We start from the raw sequence: 27,402 nt of genomic DNA on the forward strand, positions 1-27,402 counted from the left end.
GAGCAAGGTGACCAACATCAGCTGTGGAATGAAGCCTACCAAGCTGAGCAAGCAGCCTCCAGAGGCAGCTGCAAAAGCAGCATTTCCCACCTTACTGTTGTGCTCTTCTCTGTGGACTGGAGTGGAACAGACTCATTTCACACCAGCACTTTGTGCTCATTCCCACAAAACTGCTGACAGCTCAGAAAGAATCACAGAATCAACCAGCTTGGAAAAGACCTCAGAGATCATCAAGTCCAACCTAACACCTAACACCTCCTGACAACTAAACCATGGCTCCAAGTGCCACATCCAAGCCTTTCTTGAACACTTCCAGTGCTGGTGACTCCACCTCCCTGGGCAGCACATTCCAATGGCCAAGCTCTCTTGCTGGGAAAAATTTCTAACATCCAGCCTAAGCCTCCCCTGGCACAGCTTGAGACTGTGTCCTCTTGTTCTGGTGCTGCTTGCCTGGGAGAAGAGACCAACCCCCACCTGGCTACAACCTCCCTTCAGGGAGTTGGAGAGAGCAAGAAGGTCTCCCCTGAGCCTCCTCTTCTCCAGGCTAAGCAACCCCAGCTCCCTCAGCCTCTCCTCACAGGGCTGTGCTCCAGACCCCTCCCCAGCTTTGTTGCCCTTCTCTGGACACCTTCCAGCATCTCAACATCTTTCCTAAACTGAGGGCCCAGAACTGGACACAGGACTCAAGGTGTGGCCTAACCAGTGCAGTGTACAGGGGCAGAATGACCTCCCTGCTCCTGCTGGCCACACTGTTCCTGATGCAGGCCAGGATGCCATTGGCTTTCTTGGCCACCTGGGCACACTGCTGGCTCATGTTCAGCTACTGTACCCCCAGGTCCCTTTCTGCCTGGCTGCTCTCCAACCAGGGAACAACAGGCATTAAGCAGAGGAAGTGGATTTGAAACAGACAATGAGATAAATGTCTACATAAATAAAGAGAGACTGAGGAGCAGTGATGATAAAACAAATGCCTCTTTTACTGCCTGCTGTGCAGGGTCCTTATGGATTGCATTCTATAATTGTGCTCAGAGGTTGCCAGCTCTTGGCTCCCATTTTGGAAACACTAATATGGAGATCTTATGTTTTGCTTCAGCAAAATCAGGAGTAGCTCTCTAAATGTTACTCTACTGAGGAGGTTCATCCTTGAAATGAGCAGTAGGAATATGCACCAACTACAAGTAGCTGGAGAGCTCCCGAGCAGAAGGGACCTGGAAGTACTGGTGGACAGCAATGAAGATGAGCCAGGGTGTGCCCAGCTGGCTGAAAAGGTCACCAGCATCCTGGCTTGGATCAGCACTGGTGTGGGCAGCAGGAGCAGGGTAGGGATTGTGCCCCTGTGCTGGGCACTGGTGAGAACACACCTTGAGTCCTGGGTTCGGTTTGGTGCTGCTCACTGCGAAAGGGGCTGGAGGAGGTCCAGAGAAGGGCAACAAAGCTGGAGAAGGGTCTGGAAAACAGGGCTGGGGAGGAGCAGCTGAGGGAGCTGGGGGTGTTCTGCCCCTGTACACTGCACTGGTTAGGCCACACCTTGAGTACTGTGTCCAGTTCTGGGCTCCTCAGGTTAGGAAGGAGGTTGACTTGCTGGAAGGTGTCCAGAGAAGGGCAACAAAGTTGGTGAGGGGTTTGGAGCACAGTCCTGTGAGGAGAGGCTGAGGGAGCTGGGGTTGCTTAGCCTGGAGAAGAGGAGGCTCAGGGGAGACCTTATTGCTCTCTACAACTCCCTAAAGGGAGGTTGTAGCCAGGTGGGGGTTGGTCTCTTCTCCCAGGCAAGCAGCACCAGAACAAGAGGACACAGTCTCAGGCTGCAGCAGGGGAGGTTTAGGCTAGAGGTTAGGAGGAATGGGCTGCCTGGGGAGGTGGAATCACCATCACTGGAGGTGTTCAGGAGGAGACATGCTGGGGTGCTTGGTGCCATGGGTTAGTTGATTAGGTCACATTGGATGATAGGTTGGATGCGATGATCTTGAAGGTCTCTTCCAGCCTGGTCTGGTCTAGTCTAGTCTAGGCTGAGAGGAGTCCTCATTGCTCTCTACAACTCCCTGAAAGCAGGTTGGAGTGAGGTGGGGGTTGGTCTCTTCTCCCTAGTAGCAACTGAAAGGACTAGAGGAAATCACCTCAAGCTGCCACAGGGGAGGTTCAGGTTGGACATGAGCAACAATTTCTTTGCTGCAGGAGTGCTCAGGGATTGGAACAGGCTGCCCAAGGGAGGTGGTGGAGTCACCACCCCTGGAGGTGTTCAAGAACTGTGTGGCCATGGCACTTGGGGCCATGGTTTAATGGCCACAGTGGTGCTGGGCTGAAGGTTGGAGTGGATGATCTCAGAGGTCTTTTCCAGCCCAAACAATGCTATGGTTCTATGATCTCTATCTAAATAAACATGTTTTGAGCTTTGAAATAAACCTGAGTCAGTGCACAGGCTGAATGCTTCCCTGATCTTGGAGTTCTCATCAGTGATAGGTAACATTTAACAGGACTGCACTGAGGATTTGGGATGGCTTTTTGGTGCTAATTACCTCCCACAGGGAACAACAACCAATCTGTTCAAGCTGGGAATTCTGAATCCTGATGAAAGAGTGGGGACTGTCCTTGGAGACCTTGCCTAAAACATGTTGGGGTTTTTTTTTTGGCACCAAAAGAACATCAAATGCCACCACTCTGAGCATACCTCACTCCATTTTTTGGGTAGCTTTCTTCCCTCCTGACCTTTACTGAGAGCCAGCTTCCAGAAATACTAAGTATTGCCACCTACTCTTAAATAAATATCTAGCTCACAACAAGCTTGGCCTTGTTGGGTTGTGTGTATGCTGACTGTGAGCAAACACACTGTCAGGAGTAAACCCATCCTCCCTTCTCTAGCTGGGTGTAAATCACCACCTAAGTCAGCACAACAGGGAGTAGTGAACTGCAGTGGTGGAGCAGTTGGTACTGAAGCTATTGCATCAGCCCATGTGCAGCCCAGAACTCAACCCAGGATTTGAGGTGCAGCCTCACCAGTGCCTACTGCAGGGGCACCATCATTTCTCTACTCCTGCTGGCCACACCGTAGCCAGGCCAGGAGGCTGGAACACATCCAAGTGCCAGGTTCTGCACATTGGCCACAGCAACCCCAGGCAGAGCTACAGGCTGGGGGCAGAGTGGCTGAGAGCAGCCAGGCAGAGAGGGACCTGGGGGTGCTGGTGGATAGTAGGCTGAACATGAGCCTGCAGTGTGCCCAGGCAGCCAGGAGGGCCAAGGGCATCCTGGCCTGCATCAGGAACAGTGTGGCCAGCAGGAGCAGGGAGGTCATTCTGCCCCTGTACACTGCCCTGGTTAGGCCACACCTTGAGTCCTGTGTCCAGTTCTGGGTTCCTCAGTTTAGGAAGGAGGTTGAGTTGCTGGAAGGTGTCCAGAGAAGGGCAACAAAGCTGGGGAGGGGTTTGGAGCACAGCCCTGTGAGGAGAGGCTGAGGGAGCTGGGGTTGCTTAGCCTGGAGAAGAGGAGGCTCAGGGGAGACCTTACTGCTCTCTACAACTCCCTGAAGGGAGGTTGTAGACAGGAGGGGGTTGGTCTCTTCTCCCAGGCAATCAGCACCAGAACAAGAGGACACAGTCTCAGGCTGTGCCAGGGGAGGTTTAGGTTGGAGGTTAGGAGGAAGTTTTACACAGAGAGAGTGATTGCCCATTGGAATGGGCTGCCTGGGGAGGTGGTGGAGTCACCATCCCTGGAGGTGTTCAGGAGGAGACTTGACAGGGTGCTTGGTGCCATGGGTTAGTTGATTAGGTGGTGTTGGATGATAGGTTGGACATGATGATCTTGAAGGTCTCTTCCAACCTGGTCTGGTCTATTCTACTCTATTCTATTCTATCCTATTCTATTCTATTCTATCCTATTCTATCCTATCCTATCCTATCCTATCCTATCCTATCCTACTCTATTCTAGCTAGATGCCTTTCTGCAAGGAACCCAGCTCAAGTTTTTCCTACTGGCACAGTTCCTCCTCGAAATTTATGCAAGACCCTTAAATATGAGTACCTTGGCCTGCTGTGCAGCACTCCCAGCAAAATTGGAATGCACTCAGCTCTGCAAACTCCTCTCCTGGAAACCCTCTTGCAATGTGTCTTTCAAAGAATTTCCAAGCCAACTCCAGGCAGTTGCAGACTCTGCAGCAGTGTCACATTGCTGGAGCTTCTTGCAGAGCTGACTACACTGAGCACTTTGAGATGTGTTCTTCCTCAACCAGGATTCTTCTCCACAGGAATGTGAAATCATACAGAACCTCAGCGTGCTGGGCTTGGAAGGCACCTCTGGAGATCATCCAGTCCGACTCCCCTGCTAAAGCAGGGCACCCACAGCAGCTTGCCCAGCAGCACTATGTCCAGGTGGCTTCAGAAGCTCTCCAGAGAAGGAGACTCCACAACCTCTCTGGGCAGCCTGCTCCAGGCCTCCAGCACCCTCACACCAAACAACTTTCTCCTTGTCTTCAGGTGGAACCTCCTGGCTTCCACTTTGTGCCCATTGTCTCTTGCCCTGTGCCTGGGCACCACTGACAAGAGTCTGGCCCCAGCCTCTTGCCTCCCACAGCTCCTTTAGCTCTTGCTGAGCATTGCTCAGATCCCCTCTGGGGCTGCTCTTCTCCAGGCTCCACAGCCCCAGGGCTCTCAGCCTTTCCTCCTCACAGAGATGCTGCAGGCCCCTCAGCATCTCTGTAGCCTCCACTGGACTCTCTCCACTAGTTCCCTGTCTCTCTTGAACTGGGGAAACCAGAACTGCATTCAGGACTCCAGCTGTGGCCTCACCAGGGCCAAGTGGATGGGAAGGACAACTTCCCTTGACCTGCTGCCCACACTTTTCTTTATGCACCCCAGGAGGCCATTGGCCTTCTTGGCCACAAGGGCACAGAGCCGGCTCCCAGGGATCTTGCTGTCCAGCAGCACTGCCAGGCCCTTCTATGTGGAGCTGCTTTCCAGCAGGTCACTCCTCCACTGTACTGGTGCAGTAGGTTATTCCTCCTCAGGGACAGGACTCTCCACTTGCCCTTGTTGAACTTGATGAGGTTCCCCTCCACCCAACCAGCTCCATGTTGCAACCCTGAGATGCATCCTTACCCATTAGGAGTACTCCCAACTTTGTCACAGATGTCCATGATAAGCCCCCAGTCCTCACTGGTGTTATATTCATTGGTAGCTTTCTCTGGAAAAGAAAAGCAAGATGGGGTAAGCTCAGATTCCAGACAGCAGACACTTCTCCCAGCCACAGAGTCCCCACCTACAAAGTGCTGTCAGGGTCTCCTAGAGGTGAGCACAAATTCCTGCCATCTTCTGAAGTGCTGCCTGCAGCCTGCAGCACAGGGCTGACAGATGTGGGAAACATTTAATGGTTCTAAGAATATAAACAACTCTGCAAGTCCAGTGTTGTAAATCACAGAGGCACTCAGGCTGGGGAAGGCCTCCAAGGCCATCGAGTTGAGTGCTTAACCCAGTGCTGCCAAGCCCACCACAACACCATGTCTCTCAGCACTACATCTACACATTTTTGAACCCCTCCAGGGATGGGGACTCCACCTCCTGCCTGGGCAGCCTGTGCCAATGCCTGACCACTCCTGCAGCAAAGAATTGTTTTCCTCATATCCAAACTAAACCTCCCCTGCCACAACTCCAGGCAGCTTCATCCTGAGCCTCCTCTACTCCAGCCTGAACACCCCCAGCTCCCTCAGCTGCTCCTCACCAGCCCTGTTCCCCAGACCCTTCCCCAGATTCACTGCCCTTCCTCAGACCTGCTCCAGCACCTCAATGTCCTTCTTGGAGTGAGGGTTCCAAAACTGAACCCAAGGTTTGAGGTGTGCCCCCAGCAGTGCCCAGGACAGGGCATCTCTCACAGGGATGCTCCAGGCCCTTCAGCATCTTCACACTTCCACTGGACTCTCTCCAGTAGTTCCCTGTCTCTCTTGAACTGGGGAGCCCACAACTTGGCTCAGTATTCCAGATGTGGCCTCACCAAGGCAGAGAGGAAGGAAAAATTCCCTCAACCTGCTGGCCACACTCTACTGAATGCACCCCAAGTGACATGTTGACATGTATGTCACACTTAGAATAGAATTAACCAGGTTGGAAAAGACCTCAGAGATCATCAAGTCCAACCTCTCACCCAACACCATCTCATCAACTAAACCATGGCACCAAGTGCCTCAGCCAGGCTCTTCCTAAACACCTCCAGGGATGGGGACTCCACCACCTCCCTGGGCAGCACATTCCAATGGCCAATCTCTCTTGCTGGGAAGAACTTCTTCCTCACCTCCAGCCTAAACCTCCCCTGGCACAGCTGGAGACTGTGTCCTCTTGTTCTGGTGCTGCTTGCCTGGGAGAAGAGACCAAGCCCCACCTGGCTACAACCTCCCTTCAGGGAGTTGGAGAGAGCAAGAAGGTCTCCTCTGAGCCTCCTCTTCTCCAGGCTAAGGAGCCCCAGCTCCCTCAGCCTCTCCTCTACAGAACACTGGAAATCACTTGCCAGAGGATAGGCTGAAGTTTTCCTGGACTGAGAGGAACCACAGGATTTTTGAGGTTGGAAAAGACCTTTCAGATGATCAAGTCCAACCACTCACCTGGAGCTCACAACCCCACCAAAGTCACTATCAGCTTTGCCTGCCATGGCAGGAGATGGCCCATGCTGCCCTGAGCAACTCTTGCACCATCAGCATGAAGGCTGAACCTTCACCAGGCTTCACAGAGAAGTTCTCAACTCCACAGCATCTGGACAGATGGGCAGAGTCCAAGGGCATGAGACTGAACACATCCAAGTGCCAGGTGCTGCACATTGGCCACAACAACCCCAGGCAGTGCTACAGGCTGGGGTCAGAGTGGCTGAGAGCAGCCAGGCAGAGAGGGACCTGGGGGTGCTGGTTGATGGTAGGCTGAACATGAGCCTGCAGTGTGCCCAGGTGGCCAAGAAGGCCAATGGCATCCTGGCCTGCATCAGGAACAGTGTGGCCAGCAGGAGCAGGGAGGTCATTCTGCCCCTGTAGACTGCACTGGTTAGGCCACACCTTGAGTCCTGTGTCCAGTTCTGGGCCCCTCAGTTTAAGAAGGAGGTTGAGATGATGCTGGAACGAGTCCAGAAAAGGGCAACAAAGCTGAGAAGGGGTTTGGAACACAGCCCTGTGAGGAGAGGCTGAGGGAGCTGGGGTTGTTTAGCCTGGAGAAGAGGAGGCTCAGGGGAGACCTTCTTGCTGTCTACAACTACCTGAAGGGGGGTTGTAGCCAGGTGGATGTTGGTCTCTTCTCCCAGGCAGCCAGCACCAGAACAAGAGGACACAGTCTCAGGCTGCACCAGGGGAGGTTTAGGCTGGAGGTTAGGAGGAAGTTCTATACAGAGAGAGTGATTGCCCCTTGGAATGGGCTGCCTGGGGAGGTGGTGGAGTCACCATCACTGGAGGTGTTCAGGAGGAGACTTGATGGGGTGCTTGGTGCCATGGGTTAGTTGTTTAGGTGGGTTGGATTGGTTGATGGGTTGGATGTGATGATCTTGAAGGTCTCTTCCAACCTATTCTATTCTATTCTATTCTATCCTATCCTATCCTACACCTGGAAGAACAGCATGGCTACCCTAACACTACTTACAGCTCCCATGCCTTTCATCCTCTCCTCCAGCCTGCAAGCTCATCCATGGACCCTCTTGGAGCCACTCAGCCTGAATCCAGGAGCTGGTGAGAAGATGAAGGGCTGCTCTGCAACAAACCCCTGCAAGTTCTGAGCTCTCCTTCCCTGCCAGCATGACAGATTTCACAGCATCTGGTTTTTCACTGAACATGAGCTGGAGCTGAAGGAGAAGCCAGAAGGGTGAAAGCACATCACAGCTGCTGAGGGATGGACTTTGAGCAGGCCCAGAAGCCCAGCTGTGGGAGGATGCACTCTGCAAGGGGTGGGGGTTCTTTTTTCAGTGCAAAGTGAACACCACCTTGGAAAAATAAATGCATGCTAGGACTTCTACTCTGTAGTCTTCCAAGTCATGGAGGAACACTAGGCTTGAGCTGACTCCTTTAGGAATAACAGCAGCCCACCAAGAATTAACCCCCCCACAATCACTCCTGTTGAACTGGATCCCTTCCCTGCTCTGATGTGCCAGGCAGCTGCACAGAACACTGTGCCAAGACAAGAGAGGAGATGGCACTAAAATCAGCAGGTGGGAAGGGGATGGGAATTCTTTAGTGATCTCACTGCCAAGAGAAGACATTCTGGTGGAGCTACTGCCCCAAAACACTGCTGTGAATGAAGGCACTGATCCACCATGCAGGCCAAGCTCTTCAGCAGCCTCCAGCACACATCAGCAAGTGGCAGGGACCATTCAAGGTCACCCAGGCCAAACCCCCTGCTCTCAGCAGGGACATCTGCAAGTAAAGCAGATTGCTCAGAGCCCCAGACACCCTGACCTGCAGTGGTTCCAGGGATGGGACATCTCCCACCTGCCTGGGCAACATGGGACAGGCTCTCACCACCCTCAGTGTCCAACATTTCTTCTCACTGGTCTGAGTCTCCCTCTTGGAGTTCAAACCATCACCTCCTGTCCTGGCACAGCAAGCCCTGCTCAAAAGTCTGTCCCCAGCTCACTGAAAGGCAGTTTAAGCATTGAAAGGTCTCCCTGCAGCCTTCCCTTCTCCAGGCTGAACCCCAACTCTCTCAGCCTGGCCTCACAGCAGAGGGCTTCCAGCCCTCCCAGCATTGCTGTGGCCTCCTCTGGCCCTGCTCCATCAGCTCCCTGTCTGTGCTGTGCTGAGGACTCCAGAGCTGGCCCCAGCCCTGCAGGTGGGGTCTCAGCAGAGCACAGCAGAGGGGCAGCATCCCCTCCCTGCCCCTGCTGCCCACACTGCTGGGGATCAGCCCAGGACACAGCTGGGGCTGGGCTCACATGGTGCCCAGCTTTGCACCCACCAGGAGGACTGCTGTTCCTGAGAGGAAGCTGAGGATCACCCTTTGCAGCACCAAACATCTTCCCCTTTTTCACAAGCAGGGGATGAGCAACAGACACAAATAACACCAAAACAGAGAGCAAGCCACCACAGCATGAGGACTGCAACAGGGCAGCACATGGCAACCCTCAAGAGCCTCCCTGCTGACATCTTTTCAAAGTCCTCAGTCTCTGAAGATCTTGGCAGAGTGTCAAGATAGTTTCAGTGGTAATTTAAGTGTGCTCCTCCATGCTGCCTCTTACACACTAGCAGACAGCAGTAAAGCTTGAAGCCTCCCCACCTTGCAGCTTTCCTTTCTCCAAGCCAGCTGCACTGTCAACACTGGGAGCTCTCAGGTCTGCAAATACAGAAGCCCCACAGCCTAGAATAGAATAGGATAGAATAGACCTTCAAGATCATCATGTCCAACCTATCATCCAACACCTCCTAATCAACTAACCCATGGCACCAAGCACCCCAGCAAGTCTCCTCCTGAACACCTCCAGGGATGGTGACTCCACCACCTCCCCAGGCAGCCCATTCCAATGGGCAATCTCTCTCTCTGTGTAAAACTTCCTCCTGACCTCCAGCCTAAACCTCCCCTGGTGCAGCTTGAGACTGTGTCCTCTTGTTCTGGTGCTGGCTGCCTGGGAGAAGAGACCAACCTCTGCCTGTCTACAACCTCCCTTCAGGTAGTTGTAAAGAGCAAGAAGGTCTCCCCTGAGCCTCCTCTTCTCCAGGCTGAGCAACCCCAGCTCCCTCAGCCTCTCCTCACAGGGCTGTGCTCCAAGCCCCTCACCAACTTCATTGCCCTTCTCTGGACACCTTCCAGCAAGTCAACCTCCTTCCTAAACTGAGGGGCCCAGAACTGGACACAGGACTCCAGGTGTGGCCTAACCAATGCAGTGTACAGGGGCAGAATGACCTCCCTGCTCCTGCTGGCCACACTCTTCCTGATGCAGGCCAGGATGCCATTGGCCCTCTTGGCTGCCTGGGCACACTGCAGGCTCATGTTCAGCCTACCATCAACCAGCACCCTCAGGTCCCTCTCTGCCTGGCTGCTCTCAGCCACTCTGCCCCCAGCCTGTAGCTCTGCATGGGGTTGTTGTGGCCAATGTGCAGCACCTGGCACTTGGATGTGTTCAATCTCCTGCCCTTGGACTCTGCCCATCTGTCCAGCCTGTCGAGGTCCCTCTGCAGAGCCTCTCTACCCTCCAGCAGATCAACTCCTGCCCCCAGCTTGGTGTCATCAGCAAATTTCCTGATGATGGACTCAATGCCCTCATCCAGATCATCAATGAAGATGTTAAAGAGCACAGGGCCCAGCACTGATTCCTGGGGCACGCCACTGGTGCCTGGCTGCCAGCTGGCTGTGGCACCATTCACCACCACTCTCTGGGCTCAGCCTCCAGCCAGTTCCTAACCCAGCTCAGAGTGCTGCTGTCCAAGCCAGGGGCTGACAGCTTGGCCAGGAGTTTGCTGTGGGGTGGAGGGTTCTTGCAGCTGTGCTAGGATCTGTGTTCAGGGTTTGACCCTTCAGAACACATTGCAAGAAGCAAGGGAAACAGCTGGAGCAACTGGGGGCATGCTAAAATAGCCAGGTGAAGATGGTAAGGAAGAAAAGAAAGAGGAGGTTTAGTTGCCCCTGGTTGTAAATACAGCAGAGGGGCTGGGGTGAGGAGGTTGTAGCTCTTGATTTATCTCCCACTTCAATCACCTGGTCTTGAGGTGGGGGTCAGTCTGATGGAACAACAGGACAAGAAGAAATGGCCTCAAGCTGCAAGAGGGGAGGTTTAGGTTGGACATGAGGAACAACTTCTTTCTCTAAAGGGTTGTCAAGCCCAGGCTGTCCAGGGCAGTGGTGGAGTCCCTATCCCTGGAGGGGTTTCAAAGCTGTGTAGCTGTGGTGCTGAGGGCCATGGTTTAGTGGTGACCTGGCAGTGCTGGGGTAATTCTTGGGACTTGGTCACCTCAAAAAGTCATAGTATCATAGTATCAGTCAGGGTTGGAAGGGACCACAAGGATCAGCTAGGTCCAACCCCCCTGCCATGGCCAGGGACACCTCACGCCACAGCAGGCTGCTCACAGCCACATCCAGCCTGGCTGCAAACACCTCCAGGCATGAGGCTTCCACCACCTCCCTGGACAACCCATTCCAGGGCTTCACCACTCTCATGGGGAAGAACTTCCTCCTCACCTCCAGCCTCAATCTCCCCACCTCCAGCTTCATTCCATTCCCCCTAGTCCTATCACTACCTGAGATCCTGAGCAGTCCCTCCCCAGCCTTCCTGCAGGCCCCTTCACATCCTGGAAGGCCACAATGAGGTCACCTCAGAGCCTTCTCTTCTCCAGACTGAACAGCCCCAACTCCTTCAGTCTGTCCTCATAGGAGAGGTGCTCCAGCCCTCTGAGAATCCTTGTGGCCCTTTCAACCAAACCAATTCCATGAAAAGGAACAGCAGGAAGCTCACAGCTTGCCAGCATGCCTCAAGCATGACCAGGGCAGCCCAAAAGCTCAGAGGCAATCCCTGCCAAGGGATCCACTGTGATATTTTGATTGCCACCAGAAACTCCCCAGCAGAGATCTCCCAGTGAGTGCTTCTGCTCGCAATCCAAATGCCCCTGAACAGCCAGCACTTGACACTGACACAGCCAAATCAGCAAGCCTGGGCTGCTGACACCTCTACCTCTGTGCTGGCCCACCACACACAACCTTCAACCCTGCAGAGCTTGGCTTCTTTCAGTCCTGCATTCCCTTGGGGCACACTTGTCAGCAATGCCAAATAACATCTCAGGGGGAAAGAAAGATGAAAGCTCTAGAACAGAACATTTCCAACCCCCCCCCCTCCACCTGGTGCTATTTTAGTGCTAAAAAATAAGCACTCAAGCACTGATTTAGCACAAAACTCTGCAAGCTGATGTGGTAGTTGCTAAAGAGTGATCACAAAAGTCACTTCATAGATTCATAGAACAGTTTGGGTTGGAAGGGATCTTAAAGATCATCTAGTTCCAAACCCCCTGCCATGGGCAGGGACACCTCCCACCAGCCCAGGTTACTCAAGGCCTCATCCAACCTGGCCTTGAACACCTCCAGGGACGAGGGCATCCACAACCTCCCTGGGCAACCTGTTCCAGTGTCTCACCTCCCTCACTGCAAAGAATTTCTTCCTGGTCTCCAGTCTCCACCTCCCCTCTTCCAGGTCAAAGTCATTGCCCCTTGTCCTAGTCAGGCTGGAGGTGAGGAGGAAGTTGTTCACCATGAGAGTGGTGAAGCCCTGGAATGGGTTGTCCAGGGAGGTGGTTGAGGTCCTGTCCCTGGAGGTGTTTAAGCCCAGGCTGGATGAGGCTCTGGGCAGCCTGATCTAGTGTGAGGTGTCCTTGCCCATGGCAGGGGGGTTGGAACTAGCTGATCCTTGTGGTCCCTTCCAGCCCTGACTGATACTACGATACTATCACCACAAGCCCTTGTCAGCAGTCCCTTCCCAGCACTCCCCTTCTGGAGGCTGCTGTGCCCCCTGAAGTAAATTCCTGTCTGCACACAAGTATTTCAGCTTTTACTACACAGTAAGAAAACCCCAAACAACCCACCAGAGCTGATACAGGGAAAGTGAAAGAGGAACAAAACTGAGGAGTGCTCCAGACTTCTGGCTTTCAGGAGATAAAGCAGGACCACATGGCTGAAAGCCATGGAAGCAGGGAAGTCATTCTGCCCTGTGCTCAGCACTGGTTAGGTCACACCTTGAGTCCTGTGTCCAGTTCTGGGCTCCTCAGTTTAGGAAAGATGTTGAGATGCTGGAAGGTGTCCAGGGAAGGGCAACAAAGCTGGGGAGGGGTCTGGAGCACAGCCCTGTGAGGAGAGGCTGAGGGAGCTGGGGTTGCTTAGCCTGGAGAAGAGGAGGCTCAGGGGAGACCTTCTTGCTCTCTACAACTCCCTGAAGGGAGGTTGCAGCCAGGAGGGGGTTGGTCTCTTCTGCCAGGCCACCAGCACCAGAACAAGAGGACACAGTCTCAAGCTGTGCCAGGGGAGCTTTGGGCTGGATGATAGGAAGAAGTTCTTCCCAGCAAGAGAGATTGGCCATTGGAATGTGCTGCCCAGGGAGGTGGTGGAGTCACCATCCCTGGAGGTGTTTAGGAAGAGCCTGGCTGAGGCACTTGGTGCCATGGTTTAGTTGATGAGATGGTGTTGGGTGATAGGTTGGACTTGATGATCTCTGAGGTCTTTTCCAACCTGGCTAATTCTATTCTATTCTAAGATGGTTCAGGCTTGAGCCTTGTAGAGTAGGGCTATTGGTTGGACTTGGTGATCCTGAGGGGCTTTTCCAACCTGAATGTTTCTGTGATTCTGTGGAAAACCACCCCAAGACAAGGGAGGGATGAATAGAAACTCCTTGTCTCAAACCTGGAGAGCACCACAATGAAAGTTGTGACATGTTCTAGAAGAAAACATCCTTCATAACATAATTAAAACCAGAAGAAGAGAGACTATGCTGTATCTAAAACAAGGAAGGGGTGAGAGAGCAGATCAGTAATGACCTCAAAAGAGGAAGAAATGCCATTACAAAAGTGCAGACTCAGAGCTGATTTTCATCAGCCAAACCACAGCACTGTTTTGGTTGGAAAAGGCCTTTCAGATCAGCAGACTGTTCTCCAACTCTACCGAGGGTGGTGCTAAACCGTGGCCCTCAGCACCTCTGTGGCTTCTAAACACCTCCAGGGATGAGAACCAGAGGTTCAGAGATAGCATGGGGTGGGAAGAGACTCTCAAAGGTCATCCTGTCAGCCCCCACCCCTGCAGTCAGCAGGGGCATCTCCAGCTAGAGCAGGTTGCTCAGGGCCACATCAAGTCAGGTGGGGGTTGGTCTCTTCTGCCAAGGAACAAGTGACAGAACAAGAGGGAATGGCCTCAAGCTGCCCCAGGGGAGGTTTAGGTTGGGCATTAGAAGAAAATTCACTGATAGGGTTCTTAAAGCCTGGAGCAGGCTCCCTGGGGGGGGGTGGGGGGGTGGAATCCCCACCCGTGGAGGTGTGGTGCAGTGGGAGATGGTTTCACCCCAGCCACGGGACAGGCAGAGAATGGCTGGACTCCAGGACTGCAAAAAGCTTTTCCAACCCAAACCACTCTGTGATTCTGGAGTACGTTGGCCACAGCAACCCCAGGCACTGCTACAGGCTGGGGTCAGAGTGGCTGGAGAGCAGCCAGGCAGAGAGGGACCTGGGGGTGCTGGTTGATGGCAGGCTGAACATGAGCCTGCAGTGTGCCCAGGTGGCCAAGAAGGCCAATGGCATCCTGGCCTGTATCAGGAACAGTGTGGCCAGCAGGAGCAGGGAGGTCATTCTGCCCCTGTACACTGCACTGGTTAGGCCACACCTTGAGTCCTGTGTCCAGTTCTGGGCCCCTCAGCTTAGGAAGGAGGTTGAGTTGCTGGAACAAGTCCAGAGAAGGGTAACAAAGTTGGTGAGGGGCTTGGAGCACAGCCCTGTGAGGAGAGGCTGAGGGAGCTGGGGTTGCTTAGCCTGGAGGAGACTCAGGGGTGACCTTATTGCTCTCTACAGCTACCTTAAGGGGGGTTGTAGCCAGGTGGATGTTGGTCTCTTCTCCCAGGCAGCCAGCACCAGAACAAGAGGACACAGTCTCAAGCTGCACCAGGGGAGGTTTAGGCTGGAGGTTAGGAGGAAGTTTTACACAGAGAGAGTGATTGCCCATTGGGATGGGCTGCCTGGGGAGGTGGTGGAGTCACCATCACTGGAGGTGTTCAGGAGGAGACTTGCTGGGGTGCTTGGTGCCATGGGTTAGTTGATTAGGAGGTGTTGGATGATAGGTTGGACACACAATGATCTTGAAGGTCTCTTCCAACCTGGTCTGGTCTATTCTGTTCTATTCTACATCAAGTTCTAGTGGCCTGACCACCAACTGACTTGACTAACTGACTCAATGAAAGAAGGTAGCCACCAAAAGGCAGGCACAACCCCAGAAGGAAGTTCCCCAGGTGAACATATCAAAGCACCAGGAAACATGAAACGCTGTCGTAAAGGTTAGCAGCCGTCCCCTGGGCAATTCTGGATGCCAGACAAACCCCACAGGAAAACACTTCCTGCTCCCTTGATCCTCTCAATAGTGCTCTGAAAGAAGATAACTAAACAAAAGATGAAAGGGAATAGGTTGGTCCTCTGTTAAAGGAGCAGAAGGCTGTTTCAGGGGAAGGATAATGCTGAGGGAACAGCAGACGCATGAGATCCAGGGCTGGAGCACCTCTGCTGAGAGAGAGCTGGGGTTGTTCAGCCTGGAGAAGAGAAGGCTCCAGGGAGACATTAGAGCAGCCCTCCAGTATTTGAAGGGGTTACAGGAGAGCTGGGGATGGACTTTTTACAAAGGCATGGAGAGACAGGATGAGGCTTCAAACTGGAAGAAGAGGGATACAGATGAGACATGAGGAAGAAATTCTTGCCCATGAGGGTGGTGAGGCAGTGGAGCAGGCTGCCCAGAGAAGTTGTGGAGGCTCCAAGCCTGACAGTGTCCAAAGCCAGGCTGGTTAGGGCCTTGAGTAACCTGGTCTAGTGGGATGTGCCCCTGCCAATGACAGAGGGGTTGGAACTAGATGATCTTTAAGGTCCCTTCCAAGCCAAAACATCCTGTGATTCTATGAACTCACTAGGAAGAGATGCAGACAGGGAATTAAGAACTTTCAGCATTGAACAATTGAGGGTTTGGGGTATCCTCTCTGTAACAAAAAGATGAGGGAACCCACCCTCCTCCAAAACACTGTTCCACAGGTTAGTCTTGCAACACTGCAAGCAACCAAAGCAGATGCCAGGCAATGGAGGCTCTTGCACAGCTCTGCTGAAACACAAGCATGAGTTTAGAAGCAAGGAAAGAAAACCAGTTGTGGCCAAGCAGAAGTGCTTTCAGCAGCACTTCCTACAGGTGCTCCAAGAAAAGAGCAGAGCTACATGTGTGGTCTGAAGGGAGAGCTGAGCTGGATCAACCCCACCACTGGCTGCTAACAAAGGAAGTTCTTCCCAGCAAGAGAGATTGGCCATTGGAATGTGCTGCCCAGGGAGGTGGTGGAGTCACCATCCCTGGAGGTGTTTAGGAAGAGCCTGGCTGAGGCACTTGGTGCCATGGTTGAGTTGATGAGATGGTGTTGGGTGATAGATTGGACTTGGTGATCTCAGAGGTCTTTTCCAACCTGGTCAATTCTATTCTATTCTACAAGCAGGGTCCTGTTCTTCACATGAACCTCTGCAGGGATGCCCTGCTCCTCTTTTCACTACCACTTCACACCTTCTGCTGAGCTTATTCAAGCCAATAAACTTCCAAACTCATCAACTTCACAGACAATCCAACTCACAAGCCAAAGATTTCCTTCTGGAAAATGAGGTTTTCCTGCCATAAAGGATTGAATCAGCAAGATGGTGAATGGAGAAAACAACAATAAACCAAACAAACCTGGGTGGATGTGGCCTACAAGAAAGCTGGGGAGGGACTTTTGAGGGTGTCAGGGAGTGATAGGAGTGGGGGGGATGGAACCAAACTAGAAATGGGTGAATTCAGATTGGATGTGAGGAAGAAGTTGTTCCCCATGAGGGTGGTGAGAGCCTGGCACAGGTTGCCCAGGGAGGTGGTGGAAGCCTCATGCCTGGAGGTGTTTGCAGCCAGGCTGGATGTGGCTGTGAGCAACCTGCTGTAGTGTGAGGTGTCCCTGGCCATGGCAGGGGGGTTGGAACTGGCTGAGCCTTGAGGTCCCTTCCAACCCTGACAATTCTGTGATTCTATGACCATGGAAAAGGAACAACCTTTTCCCACAGGAGCAGCTATTTTCTTGTTTTGGGGGGGGGTGTTCAAGTGGAGGAAAAAAAAAAGACAACAAAATGTTAAAGAGATGATAAACAGATATGAAAAGCCTGAAAAAGTCTTCCTGTAAATACTGCAGGTTAAAGTGGAGCCATCCCCATTTGATGTTCTGGGCAGTCTAATTTACAAGGGAACAGTCATCATTCTAAAAGCTCCTATTAGCAAATAGATTTTGTTCTTCTGGCAAGGGGCTGTAAGGTTAAGCCTCAATCATGACAAAGTTCCTGTCCTCTTGCATTTGTCTAATTGTAACAAGTGCAGAGAGCCATGAGGCCAAATTTCAGACACTGTGAGTGGAGGAGGGACTGCCACAGCCTTGATGTTTCATAGTTTCATTCAGGGTTGGAAGGGACCACAAGGATCATCCAGTTCCAACCACCCTGCCATGGGCAGGGACACCCCACACTACATCAGGCTGCCCAGAGCCTCATCCAGCCTGCTCTCAAACACCTCCAGGGACAGGGCCTCGACCACCTCCCTGGACAACCCATTCCAGGGTCTCACCACTCTCATGGGGAAGAACTTCCTCCTCACCTCCAGCCTGAATCTCCCCACCTCCAGCTTCATTCCATTCCCCCTAGTCCTATCACTACCTGACATCCTGAGCAGTCCCTCCCCAGCCTTCCTGTAGCCCCCTTCAGATCCTGGAAGGCCACAATGAGGTCACCTCGGAGCCTTCTCTTCTCCAGACTGAACAGCCCCAACTCCTTCAGTCTGTCCTCATAGGAGAGGTGCTCCAGCCCTCTGCTCATCCTTGTGGCCCTTCTCTGGACACCTTCCAGCACCTCCAGATCCCTCTTGTAATAGGGGCTCCAGAACTGGAGGCAGTACTCCAGGTGGGGTCTCACCAGGGCTGAGTAGAGGGGGAGGATCACCTCCCTTGCCCTGCTGGCCACACTTCTCCTGATGCAGCCCAGGCTCTGATTGGCTTTGCGGGCTGCAAGTGCACACTGAGAGCTCCTGTTGAGCTTTTTGTCCACCAGCACCCCCAAGTCTCTCTCCTCAGGGCTACTTTCCAGCCAGTCCCTGCCCAGCCTGGATCTGTGCCTGGGATTGCCTCGACCCAGATGCAGGACCCTGCACTTGCTCTTGTTGAACCTCCTGAGGTTGGCTTGTGCCCACCTCTCCAGCCTGTCCAGGTCCCTCTGGATGGCCTCCCTTCCCTCCAGCCTGTCTGCTGCACCACACAGCTTGGTGTCATCAGCAAACCTGCTGAGGGTGCACTCAATGCCACTGTCCATGGCACCCACAAAGATGTTGAACAAGACAGGTCCCAGGACTGATCCCTGAGGGACTCCGCTTGTCACTGGCCTCCACTGGGACATGGAGCCATTGACAGCCACTCTCTGGGTGCAGCCATCAAGCCAGTTCCTTATCCATCTAGTGGTCACCCCTCACACCCATGTGTCACCAGCCTGGAGACCAGGCTGTGGTGCGGGACAGTGTGGAAGGCTTTGCTCAGCTCCAGGTAAACCACATCAGTTGCTCGCCCCTCAGCTATTAATTCTGAATACTGAAAAAGTTCTTGAAGCAATCAGGCCTGACCAAGGATTCTGCAGAGCTGTGAGAGTGCCCCTGTTCAAAAAGCCTTCTCTTGTGCAAATACATCAGAGCCAGAGCCAGGTGCAAGATAAAAAGTCTGGGAAAACACACAGAGAAAACTCGACAAGGGGGTTGAAGGAACTGCACTACCTGTAGCTGGTCTGGCAAGTTCCTGCTTTCCAACCTAGGTCAACACTGAAACTCTCACAAGGGTTTGTGGAAAGATAAAGAGAGAAAAAAGGAATGGTTTTATTACACAAACTTTGCAACATACACTCAATCTGAAAAAAATGAATGCTGGGGGAACAGGAGGACTCACAACCACCTCTTCTATTTGTATCCATCCTTGACAACACCCCAAGAATGTTGAATTCTCCTCTAGCCTAAAATTCCAGTAGCAACAAGAAATGCACATCTGACTTTGGTCTCTACCTTACATTGTGTTTTGGGGTTTTTTTTCCCTCTCCCCCAGTGCTTTGGTTCAGAACAGGTCTTCTTTAAAACCATAAAGAAGAAAGAGAGGGAACAGGTTTGCTGCCCTAGAAAGCACAGAAACACCAAACAAAACAACTGAGTCATCATCCTTCTTCCTACCGATGCCACCAACTTCAGCCCTAGCTGTCTCATGGCTTTGTAATGGGGAGAAACGTCAGCTAAGGCTTAACTTGATCCCCCTTTAGACGATGCCCTAGCGTCAGGAACTGAAGAGGTATAAAAATTGGATCTTACTGACATTCGGAGGTGGTTTTAACCCTCGGCTTTTACACCAGACCCCAGGTTTACCTAGCCCGGAACTCCCCCGACACGCCGCAAACCGGGCAAGGCGGTGTGGCAGGCGGGAGGTGAGCAAAACAGCTCAGAGGGAGGCTGTCAGGGCAGGGAAACTTCATCTCGACTGGCCCTCACAACGCGCCCCTCAGCTGCTGAGCGCACATGGGGCGAGCCAGCGCCTCAGGCTGCCGTGCTGGAGCACCGAGGGGCCCCGCTCCTCCATCGGAGCCCCCGGAGCGCAGGCAGCCCGGCCGGGCCGGCGGTGCCCGGAGCCGCGGGGTACCGGGGATCCCCTCGGGAACCGCACGTAGGCTTCCGCCTGAAGCCTCGCGGTGAGACCGCCGGCAGCCGCCAGCGCCCCGGGGCCGGGCAGCTCACCGAGCGGGCCCACAACCGCGATTTCCACCACCGGCCGTCGTTACCCCTTCTCCTCAGAAGCCCCGGGCCCGCCGCGGAGAGGAGGCCGCCGCCCTGCGAGCACCGGCCGCGCCGCCCAAGCGGGCCCAGCCACCGCCACCACCCGGTCTCCGCGCACTCCGCTGCTCACCCACGTCCTGCTCGAAGGGGTTGGGGGCGAAGAGCGGCATCTCGGCAGCACTCGGCCGGTCACCCGCTCCTCAGCCCAGACACCCCGACCCCGTACGCCCGATCTCCTCCGCCCCACCGCCGCCGCCTCAAGGCCCCCGCCGCTGCCCCATGCGCCTGATCGCGTGGCGCAGGAAACACCCCAGCAGCACCGCAACGACACGGCGGCCAGGCGGGAGGGCGGGGGACAGCGCCGGTACCGGGCAGGGGAACACGAGCCCAACAGGGGCAAGCAGCGGCGCAGCGAAGTCAGGCACTGGCAAGGGCACCCCGGAAGGGCGGAGTCAGGCGGGGGCCTGACGGGGGCCTGAGGGAGCGGGGCTAGAGGTGGTCCTGTGTGGAGGCCACACCCCCACCGCCGCGCCTGTGGGCGGTGGCGTCACCGACGCCATCTTGGTGCGGTGGTGGCCGTGCGGGTTTTTGCCTGTGTGACTCGCGGTTTCACCGCCCTCTCACCTGCGTTCCCTGTTTCTTCCTCCCTAGCGTCTTGATTAATAAGCTTGATTAAACTTAATTAAAAGCTTTATTGCTTCAGTGGGTGTGAGGAGTGGAGGACGAGGAAGCAGCCCGAGAGTGGCTGCTGTGGGAGCGTGGCTGAGGGCGGGTGGAGGAAAAGCATCTTTGCTGTGAGGGAGCCCTGGCGCAGGCTGCCCAGGGGGGTTGTGGAGCCTCCTTCTCTGGGGAGATCCCAAACCCGCCTGGCCGCTGTGCTGCTGGGCAAGCTGCTGTGGGTGCCCTGCTTCAGCAGGGGGTTGGACTGGATGATCTCCAGAGGTCCCCTCCAGCCCCCAACTTGCTGAAGCGATGATGCTTGTAAAGAAGGGAAGGGCAGTGTCAGGAGGATGGATCCAGGCTCTTGTCAGAGATGGGACAAGGGGCAATAGGTACAAGCTGGAGCATAGAAGGTTCACAGAATCACCAAGGTTGGAAGAGACCTCAAAGATCACCAAGTCCAACCTGTCACCACAGACCCCATGCCTAGACCATGGCACCAAGTGCCACATCCAATCCCCTCTTGAACACCTCCAGGGACGGTGACTGCACCACCTCCCTGGGCAGCACATCCCAGTGGCTGACGGGAAAAGCTTTTTTCACTGTGAGAGTGATAAAACACTGGAGCAGGCTGCCCAGAGAGGCTGTAGAGCCTCCTCTAGAGACATTCAAAATCCACCTGGATGTGTTCCTGTGGGACCCTGCCAGGGGAGCTGGACTGGATGATCTTCTCCGACCCCTGATGTTCTGTGATTCTGAGGTGAGGGCATTCAGCCTTCTGCTGGCTGTGCCCACAGCCTCACAGCTTGGGTAACCAGGAGGGGAGTTAAAGAATCATTCAGGTTGGAAAAGACCTCTGAGATCACTAAGTCCTTCTACCCAACACCTCCATGACCACTAGACCATGTCCCCAAGTGCCAGATCAATGGATTTTTTGAACACCTCTGGGGATGGTGACTCCACCACCTCCCTGGGCAGCCTGGTCCAGTGCCTGACCACTCTTGCAGCAAAGAAACTGTTCCACCTAAACCCCCCCTGGGGCAGCTGGAGGCCACTTCCTCTTGGCCTGTTGTTAGTTACTTATAAGAGGCCAGCACTGGCCTCATTCCAACCTCCTTTCAGGATGCCATAGAGAGCAATGATGTCCTCTCTCAGCCTCCTCTTCTTCAGGCTAAGATGTAGAAGAGCTCCCCAAAAAGCCACTTGCAGGGCACTCCTGGCCCTGTGCCTGCTGCAAGCAGCCATCAAGACCTGCCAGCAGGATCTTGGGGGAGCTACTAACCACTGCTGGAGGGGGGTACCTCCTTTGTGTGAGGAGTGATGGGGCTTCAGAGGAACTCATGCTAGGCCAGGTGTGAGTCAGGACTTTCATACCCACGTGCTCGTTGGACTGTGCACAGTCATAGTTCTTCAAGGCACATCTCATAGTCATGAGCCTTAGTCATCATTGTGGTAGTGGCACTGCATTAGTCAGAGCCTGGTTTTGACTTCTTCAGGCAGAGAACTGGTGGAAAAGTGAAGCATGGCAGCATTACTGCGAGGAGGACATTGAGGGGCTGGAGTGGGTCCAGAGAAGGGCAACAAAGCTGGGGAAGGGGCTGGAGAAGAGGGCTGGTGAGGAGCAGCTGAGGCAACTGGGGGTGTTCAGCTTGGAAAAGAGGAAGCTGAAGGGAGATATCATTGCTGAAAGCAGGCTGGAGTGAGGTGAGGGTTGATCTCTTCTCCCTAGCACCAAGTGAAAGGGCGAGAGGAAATGGCCTCAAGTTGCAGCAGAGCAGGTTTAGGTTGGACACGAGGAACTGTTTCTTCCCCAAAAGGTTTGTCAAGCTCTGAACCAGGCTGCCCAGCCCTGAAGGGGTTCCAAAGTTGTGTAGCTGTGGTGCTGAGGGCCATGGTTTCGTGGTGACCTGGCAGTGCTGGACTGATTGTTGGGACTGGATGATCTGAAAGGTGTCTTCGAACCAAAAGGACTCTATGATTCTGAGTGCAATCTGCTGCCTCTCTGCCGGTGCACTGCTATCAGCTGCTGCGGGTTCCACTGAGTGTGCAGACGGCTAGAGCAGGTCACTCAGCTCTCTGGAGCCAGGGTCCTCTCATGGGTGAAGTTCCCCTTTCGTTCCTGGTTCGTTCCCGTTTCTTTTCCAGCGTTGGAGGCAGTCTGCAGGTGGCACCATTGTCCCACGTCCTGAGCTGAGCTGCCAATGAACTCCTCTGTCAGATTTTTAAGGCAAAAAACCCCAGAGCACCTTCCCCTCAGTCTTAAATTCGGTAATTACACTGAAGCTTAGCATTTCACTTAATGAATCACAACGAAACCGGCAGTAATTTGTTTAATTGCTTTGAAGAAAGGAAGGATGGATCAATCTGTGCAGGGAGGCAAGAGCCACTGATGCTGGCTGGCTGAAAAGGAAATCATGCTGAGTTCTCCAGAATTCAGGACAAGGATTTGTCTCTCATTAGCTCCACTGCCTTGAGAGGAGTGTGGCCAGCAGGGTGAGAGAGGGGATTCTGCCCATTTACTCTGCTCTGGTGAGACCCCACCTCAAATACTGCATCCAGTTCTGGTGTCTCCAGCATAAGAAGGGCACAGAGCTGTTGGAGTGAATCCAGAGGAGGCCACAAAGATGATCTCAAGGGCTGGAGCACCTCTGCTGTGAGGATAGGCTGAGGGAGCTGTGGTTGTTTAGTCTAGAGAAGACTCCAGGGGAGTCTTAGAGCTGCCTTCCAATACCTGAAGGGATCCTACAGGAAGGCTGCAGAGGCACTCTGCATAAGTGTGTCTAGAGACAGGGCAAGGGGGAATGGTTTGAAGCTGAGGGAGAGCAGAGTTAGACTGGATCTTAGGCAGGAGTTCTTCAGCATGAGGGTGGTGAGACTCTGGAATAGGCTGCCCAGGGAGGTTGTGGATGTCTCCTCAGGAGTGTTCAAGGCTGGGTTGGATGAGGCCTCCAGCAGCCAAGTCTAGTTGAGAGGTGTCCCTGCCCATGGCAGGGAGGTTGGAGTAGATGATGTCTAAGGTCCCTTCCAACCTAAGCCATTGTATGATTCCATGTGTGGTGTGATAACCACAGATAACTTCTTCAGCTCCTGTAACATGATTTCTGAGTGTTGAATCAAATGTATGTCATCAAATCATCTTCATGGGCAACTGCTCCATTTTTTATCTGATTATGGTGGGTCAATGCTTCTGAGAGCAGCCTTACCTCTTGGAGATGGAGTGAGCAGGATCATCACTGCTAGGTCTAAGCCCCCAAGGCTCAAGCAGAAGTGTAGGAATAGAGAGTTCAGAAGCACAACCACAACCCAAGTGAAGGGAAGAAAGCTGGGGGAGGACTTTTTACAAGGACTTAGTGTGACAGGATGAGAGGGAATGGGTTTAAACTGGAAGAGAAAGGACCTGGGGGTCCTAGTTGACAGCAGCTGAAGATGAGCCAGCAGTGTGCCCAGGTGGCCAAGAAGGCCAGCAGCATCCTGGCCTGGATCAGCAATGGTGTGGCCAGCAGGAGGAGGGCAGTGATTGTCCCCCTGTACTGGGCACCAATGAGACCACACCTCAAACTTTGGATTCAGTTTTGGGCCCCTCTCTACAGCAAGGACATTGAGTGGCTGGAGCAGGTCCAAAGAAGGGCAATAATGCTGTTGAAGGGTCTGCAGAACAGGGCTGGGGAGGAGCAGCTGAGGGAGCTGGGGGTGTTCAGCCTGGAGAAGAGGAGGCTGAGGGGAGACCTCATTGCTCTCTACAGCTCACTGAGAGGAGGTTGGTGGGGGTCACTCTCCCTAGTAACAAGTGACAGGGTGAGAATAAGTGGCTGCAAGTTGCACCTTGAGGGTATTTAGGTTGGACATGGGAAATCCCAAAAGGGTTGTCAAGGCCTGGTCTAGGCTACCCATGGCAGTGCTGGAGGCCCCATCCCTGGAAGGGTTTCAAAGCCATAGAGATGTCATGCTGAGGGCCATGGCTTAATGGTGAGCTGGCAGTGCTGGGTTAATGGTGGCTCAGTGATCTTAGGGGCCTTTCCACCATGGAGGATTCTGTGATTGTAAGAGTTTGCTTGAGGAGCTCTTGAGGAGCTCTTTCCTCATGCAGAGAAGCAGTGTGCTAAGGCTCTGAGCTTTGTTCTGTGTCTGAGTGGATTCTCTGTCTTCCTCCAGCTGCCCTCTGGTTTGCTTTGTGTTTCACTGAAGTATTTCTTTCCTCTTTTCATAAAGGTCTCTCTCCTCTGCTTCTCTGTGTAGGAGCCATGCAGACAAGGGAGACTCATTAAGCAGAGAAACTCTGGAGATCAGAGAATTGTTTGTGTTGGAAAAGACCTCCAAAATCACTGAGTCCAACCACCAGCCTGAGACTGCCATGGCCATTAAGCCATGTCCTGGAGTGCCATGGCCACATGTTTATGAACACCTCCAGGGATGGGGACTCCACCACCTCCCTGGGCAGCCTGGTCCAGTGCCTGACCACTCTTGCAGCAAAGAAAGTGTTCCTCATGTCCAACCTAAACCTTCCCTGGTACAACCTAAGGCCATTTCCTCTCATTCTATCACCTGACACTAGGGAGAAGAGATCAACCCCCACACAGGATCTCAGGTAGTGATAGGACTAGGGGGAATGGAATGAAGCTGGAGGTGGGGAGATTCAGGCTGGAGGTGAGGAGGAAGTTCTTCCCCATGAGAGTGGTGAAAAACTGGAATGTGTTGTCCAGGGAGGTGGTTGAGGCCCTGTCCCTGGAGGTGTTTAAGCCCAGGCTGGCTGAGGCTCTGGGCAGCCTGATGTAGTGTGGGGTGTCCCTGCCCATGGCAGGGGGGTTGGAACTAGATGATCCTTGTGGTCCCTTCCAACCCTGAATGAAACTATGAAACTATGAAACCTCACTCTAACCTCAGGGAGTTGTAGAGAGCAATGAGGGCTCCCCTCATCCTCCTCCTCTCCAGGCTGAACACCCCCAGTTCCCTCAGCTGCTCCTCACCAGCCCTGTTCTCCAGACCCTTCACCAGCTCGGTTCCCCTTCCCTGGACCTGCTCCAGCCCCTCAGTGCCCTCCTTGGAGTGAGAGGAGCCACATCTTTGGTCTGTAGGATAACGCTCCAGGAAAGCAGGAAACTATTACCTCAGAGAAGTGTTTTAGCTGCAGTGGTTGAGCCATGAGGGGGCTTTCTGCACCTACCCTCCAGGGCAGCAGACACCAAGCCAGCGCTCTGGGTTTTGTCAACACCTTTGTCTCCCCCTGGCACCATGCGCCCCCCCGCCCCGGCCACATCCCTTGGCTGAATGCAGCTCCGGCGGGCAGGAATGCGCCTGTCGGCCGTCCCGATTGTTTCCCAGCACGGGGCAGAGCTGGGATCAGACGTTTCCTCTGCTGAGCTCCAAAGTTCGCTGTCCTTTCACGGGGCATTTGTGCCCTGAATGGAAAGTGCCTGCGCGCCGCTTTGCGCCTGGCTGGCCGGCGGCCGTGCGCCCCTAGACACGGCGTAAGCGATTCTCTGCGCAACCCCCGCCGGGCTGCTCTGCCTGGCGCTCCAGCACTGCCTCTGCCTCTGCCGGGGCTCCTCCACCTTCATCTCCTCTCCTGACCCATCTACCCCAAACGCAGACTTGTCGATGGCTTTGTCCTGGGTCAGCGCTGGGCGCCAGAGGAGCGCCCAGGGCTCTCCAGGAACCCCTCTGCCTGCCCAGAGGGAAGAAAAGGGAAGAAGGGAGAGAGGCTGAAGGGCTGGGAAAGAAACTCAACCAGCTGGGGTGGAAAGAAGAGCAATGCCATGGAAGAGGGACAAAGAGACACAAACCAACATGGAACCCAACCCCTGATGGCAATGAGGGCACCATTGGCACCACTGATGCTGGGGGCAGGCACTGGGCAAGTCCCAGACTGGACTCAGCAGCAGATAGGAAATGGATTCAGGAGCTAGATTCTGGAAGTGAATTCAGGAACAGAGGGATGGGGATGGAAGGCAGAAGGGACAGAGTCCTGCTGGGACACCAGCCAGGGAAGTAGAGGCTTGACCCTGGGGATCCCTCAGCTTGCTCCTGAAGATGCCATCTGTGGGCTGCAACCCCATGGGGGATGTGGGATACCTCTGGAGAGGAGAACTCAAAGATAAGAGGCCCTCCTGGGACTGACAGCAGAAGCATGACAGCAGAAAGGCAAATGCTTGCCTTTTCCCACCTAGGGATGCTGGCCAGGCCCAGGCTGGCAAACAGCTTCACTGGGAGATGCCAGAGGAGCCCTTGGTCCTCCACCCTCCTCCCTGACCTCTTTGGCCATGAGCAGCTTGCCTTTTGGGACATTTCCTCAAGAATTCTGCTCTCTCCAAGGTGAACCTCCACAGGGGTTAATGGTGCCTTTGGGAGTGATCCTTTACTGTGAGCTGTGTCCTGCTCACAGCAGGACCCTGTTGCACATCTACATCTAAGAGCAGAGGTTTGCCCTGGTACCCAGCTGTGATCCCAGGATGCTCCTCCACCTCGGTGAGGTGTGCAAGAACCATAGAATCCTCATAGAATGAGCTGGGTTGGAAGGGACCTCCAAAGGTCATCTAGTCCAGCCCCAAAAAGAGCTGTCTTGAATTTCTGTGTCTCAGAAAATGTTTCCTTGGGTTTCCCTGTCTTACTTTTTTCTCTTTGTCTGTATTTCAGATCTCAAGGAAATTCCCCAAACTGTAAGGAAATGTCCTCTTCTGGGCAGAGCCAGGCAAGCTCCATTTCTGATCACACACTTGTTGGACAAGTATTATAGGATGGGCTCTGCATGGGTGTTTTGTGGCTTCCTTCATGTTTATAAACTACTCTGAGATCCTCAGATGAAAAAGGATTTAGGAGTGCAAAAGAGGAAGCTGCCAAACTCTTTCTAGCCTCATAAACAGATCATTTTGCATTCAAGGAGACATGGAGGAGGACAAGATCACACAAGTGGTCTGGGAACAGTCTCTATCAGCCATCCAGGGAGGTCAAAAGGCAGAATTCCCTCCATTGCTGTAAACCCAGCTAATGTTTTATTATGAACTGAGAAAAACCTTCCTGAACTTCTTTTCTGAGGTTTAGAAATGGAGGAGCCCTTTGTTTTCAGCTGGCCTCCTCCTCCTTTAGGTTCTCTCTTTGTGCTCTATTCACACAGCCTTGGTGCAAATCCTCCTGCAAATGTTCACTGAAATATGGGAATCCTGGAATCCCAGCATGGTGAAGGTTGGAAGGGACCTCTGGAGATCATCCAGTCCAACCCCCCTGCTAAAGCAGAGGCACCCACAGCAGG

At 53.8% G+C, this 27,402-nt stretch overlaps 1 protein-coding gene across 2 annotated transcripts in view; it reads right to left on the reverse strand.

Annotated features, from left to right (window-relative positions):
• Window positions 1–19,943, reverse strand: part of STAM2 (signal transducing adaptor molecule 2) — a 46,700-nt gene extending 26,757 nt beyond the window's left edge. Inside the window, exons 1-2 of one of the 2 annotated variants that reach the window (XM_068166780.1) lie at window positions 19,630–19,943; window positions 5,085–5,169 (exon numbers count right to left, since the gene is read on the reverse strand). In XM_068166780.1, the coding sequence (XP_068022881.1) occupies window positions 5,085–5,169; window positions 19,630–19,669 (125 nt within the window). In that variant the 5' untranslated portion in view covers window positions 19,670–19,943. The remainder of the gene's footprint in view (window positions 1–5,084; window positions 5,170–19,629) is intronic. The other variant, XM_068166781.1, reaches the window with a different exon arrangement.
• Window positions 19,944–27,402: the final 7,459 nt, after the last annotated feature.

The sequence above is a fragment of the Melanerpes formicivorus genome, unplaced genomic scaffold, assembly GCF_026170545.1.
Source record: "Melanerpes formicivorus ecotype bairdi unplaced genomic scaffold, bMelFor1.0.p_v2 SCAF_106, whole genome shotgun sequence".
Classification (NCBI taxonomy): Eukaryota; Metazoa; Chordata; class Aves; order Piciformes; family Picidae; genus Melanerpes; species Melanerpes formicivorus.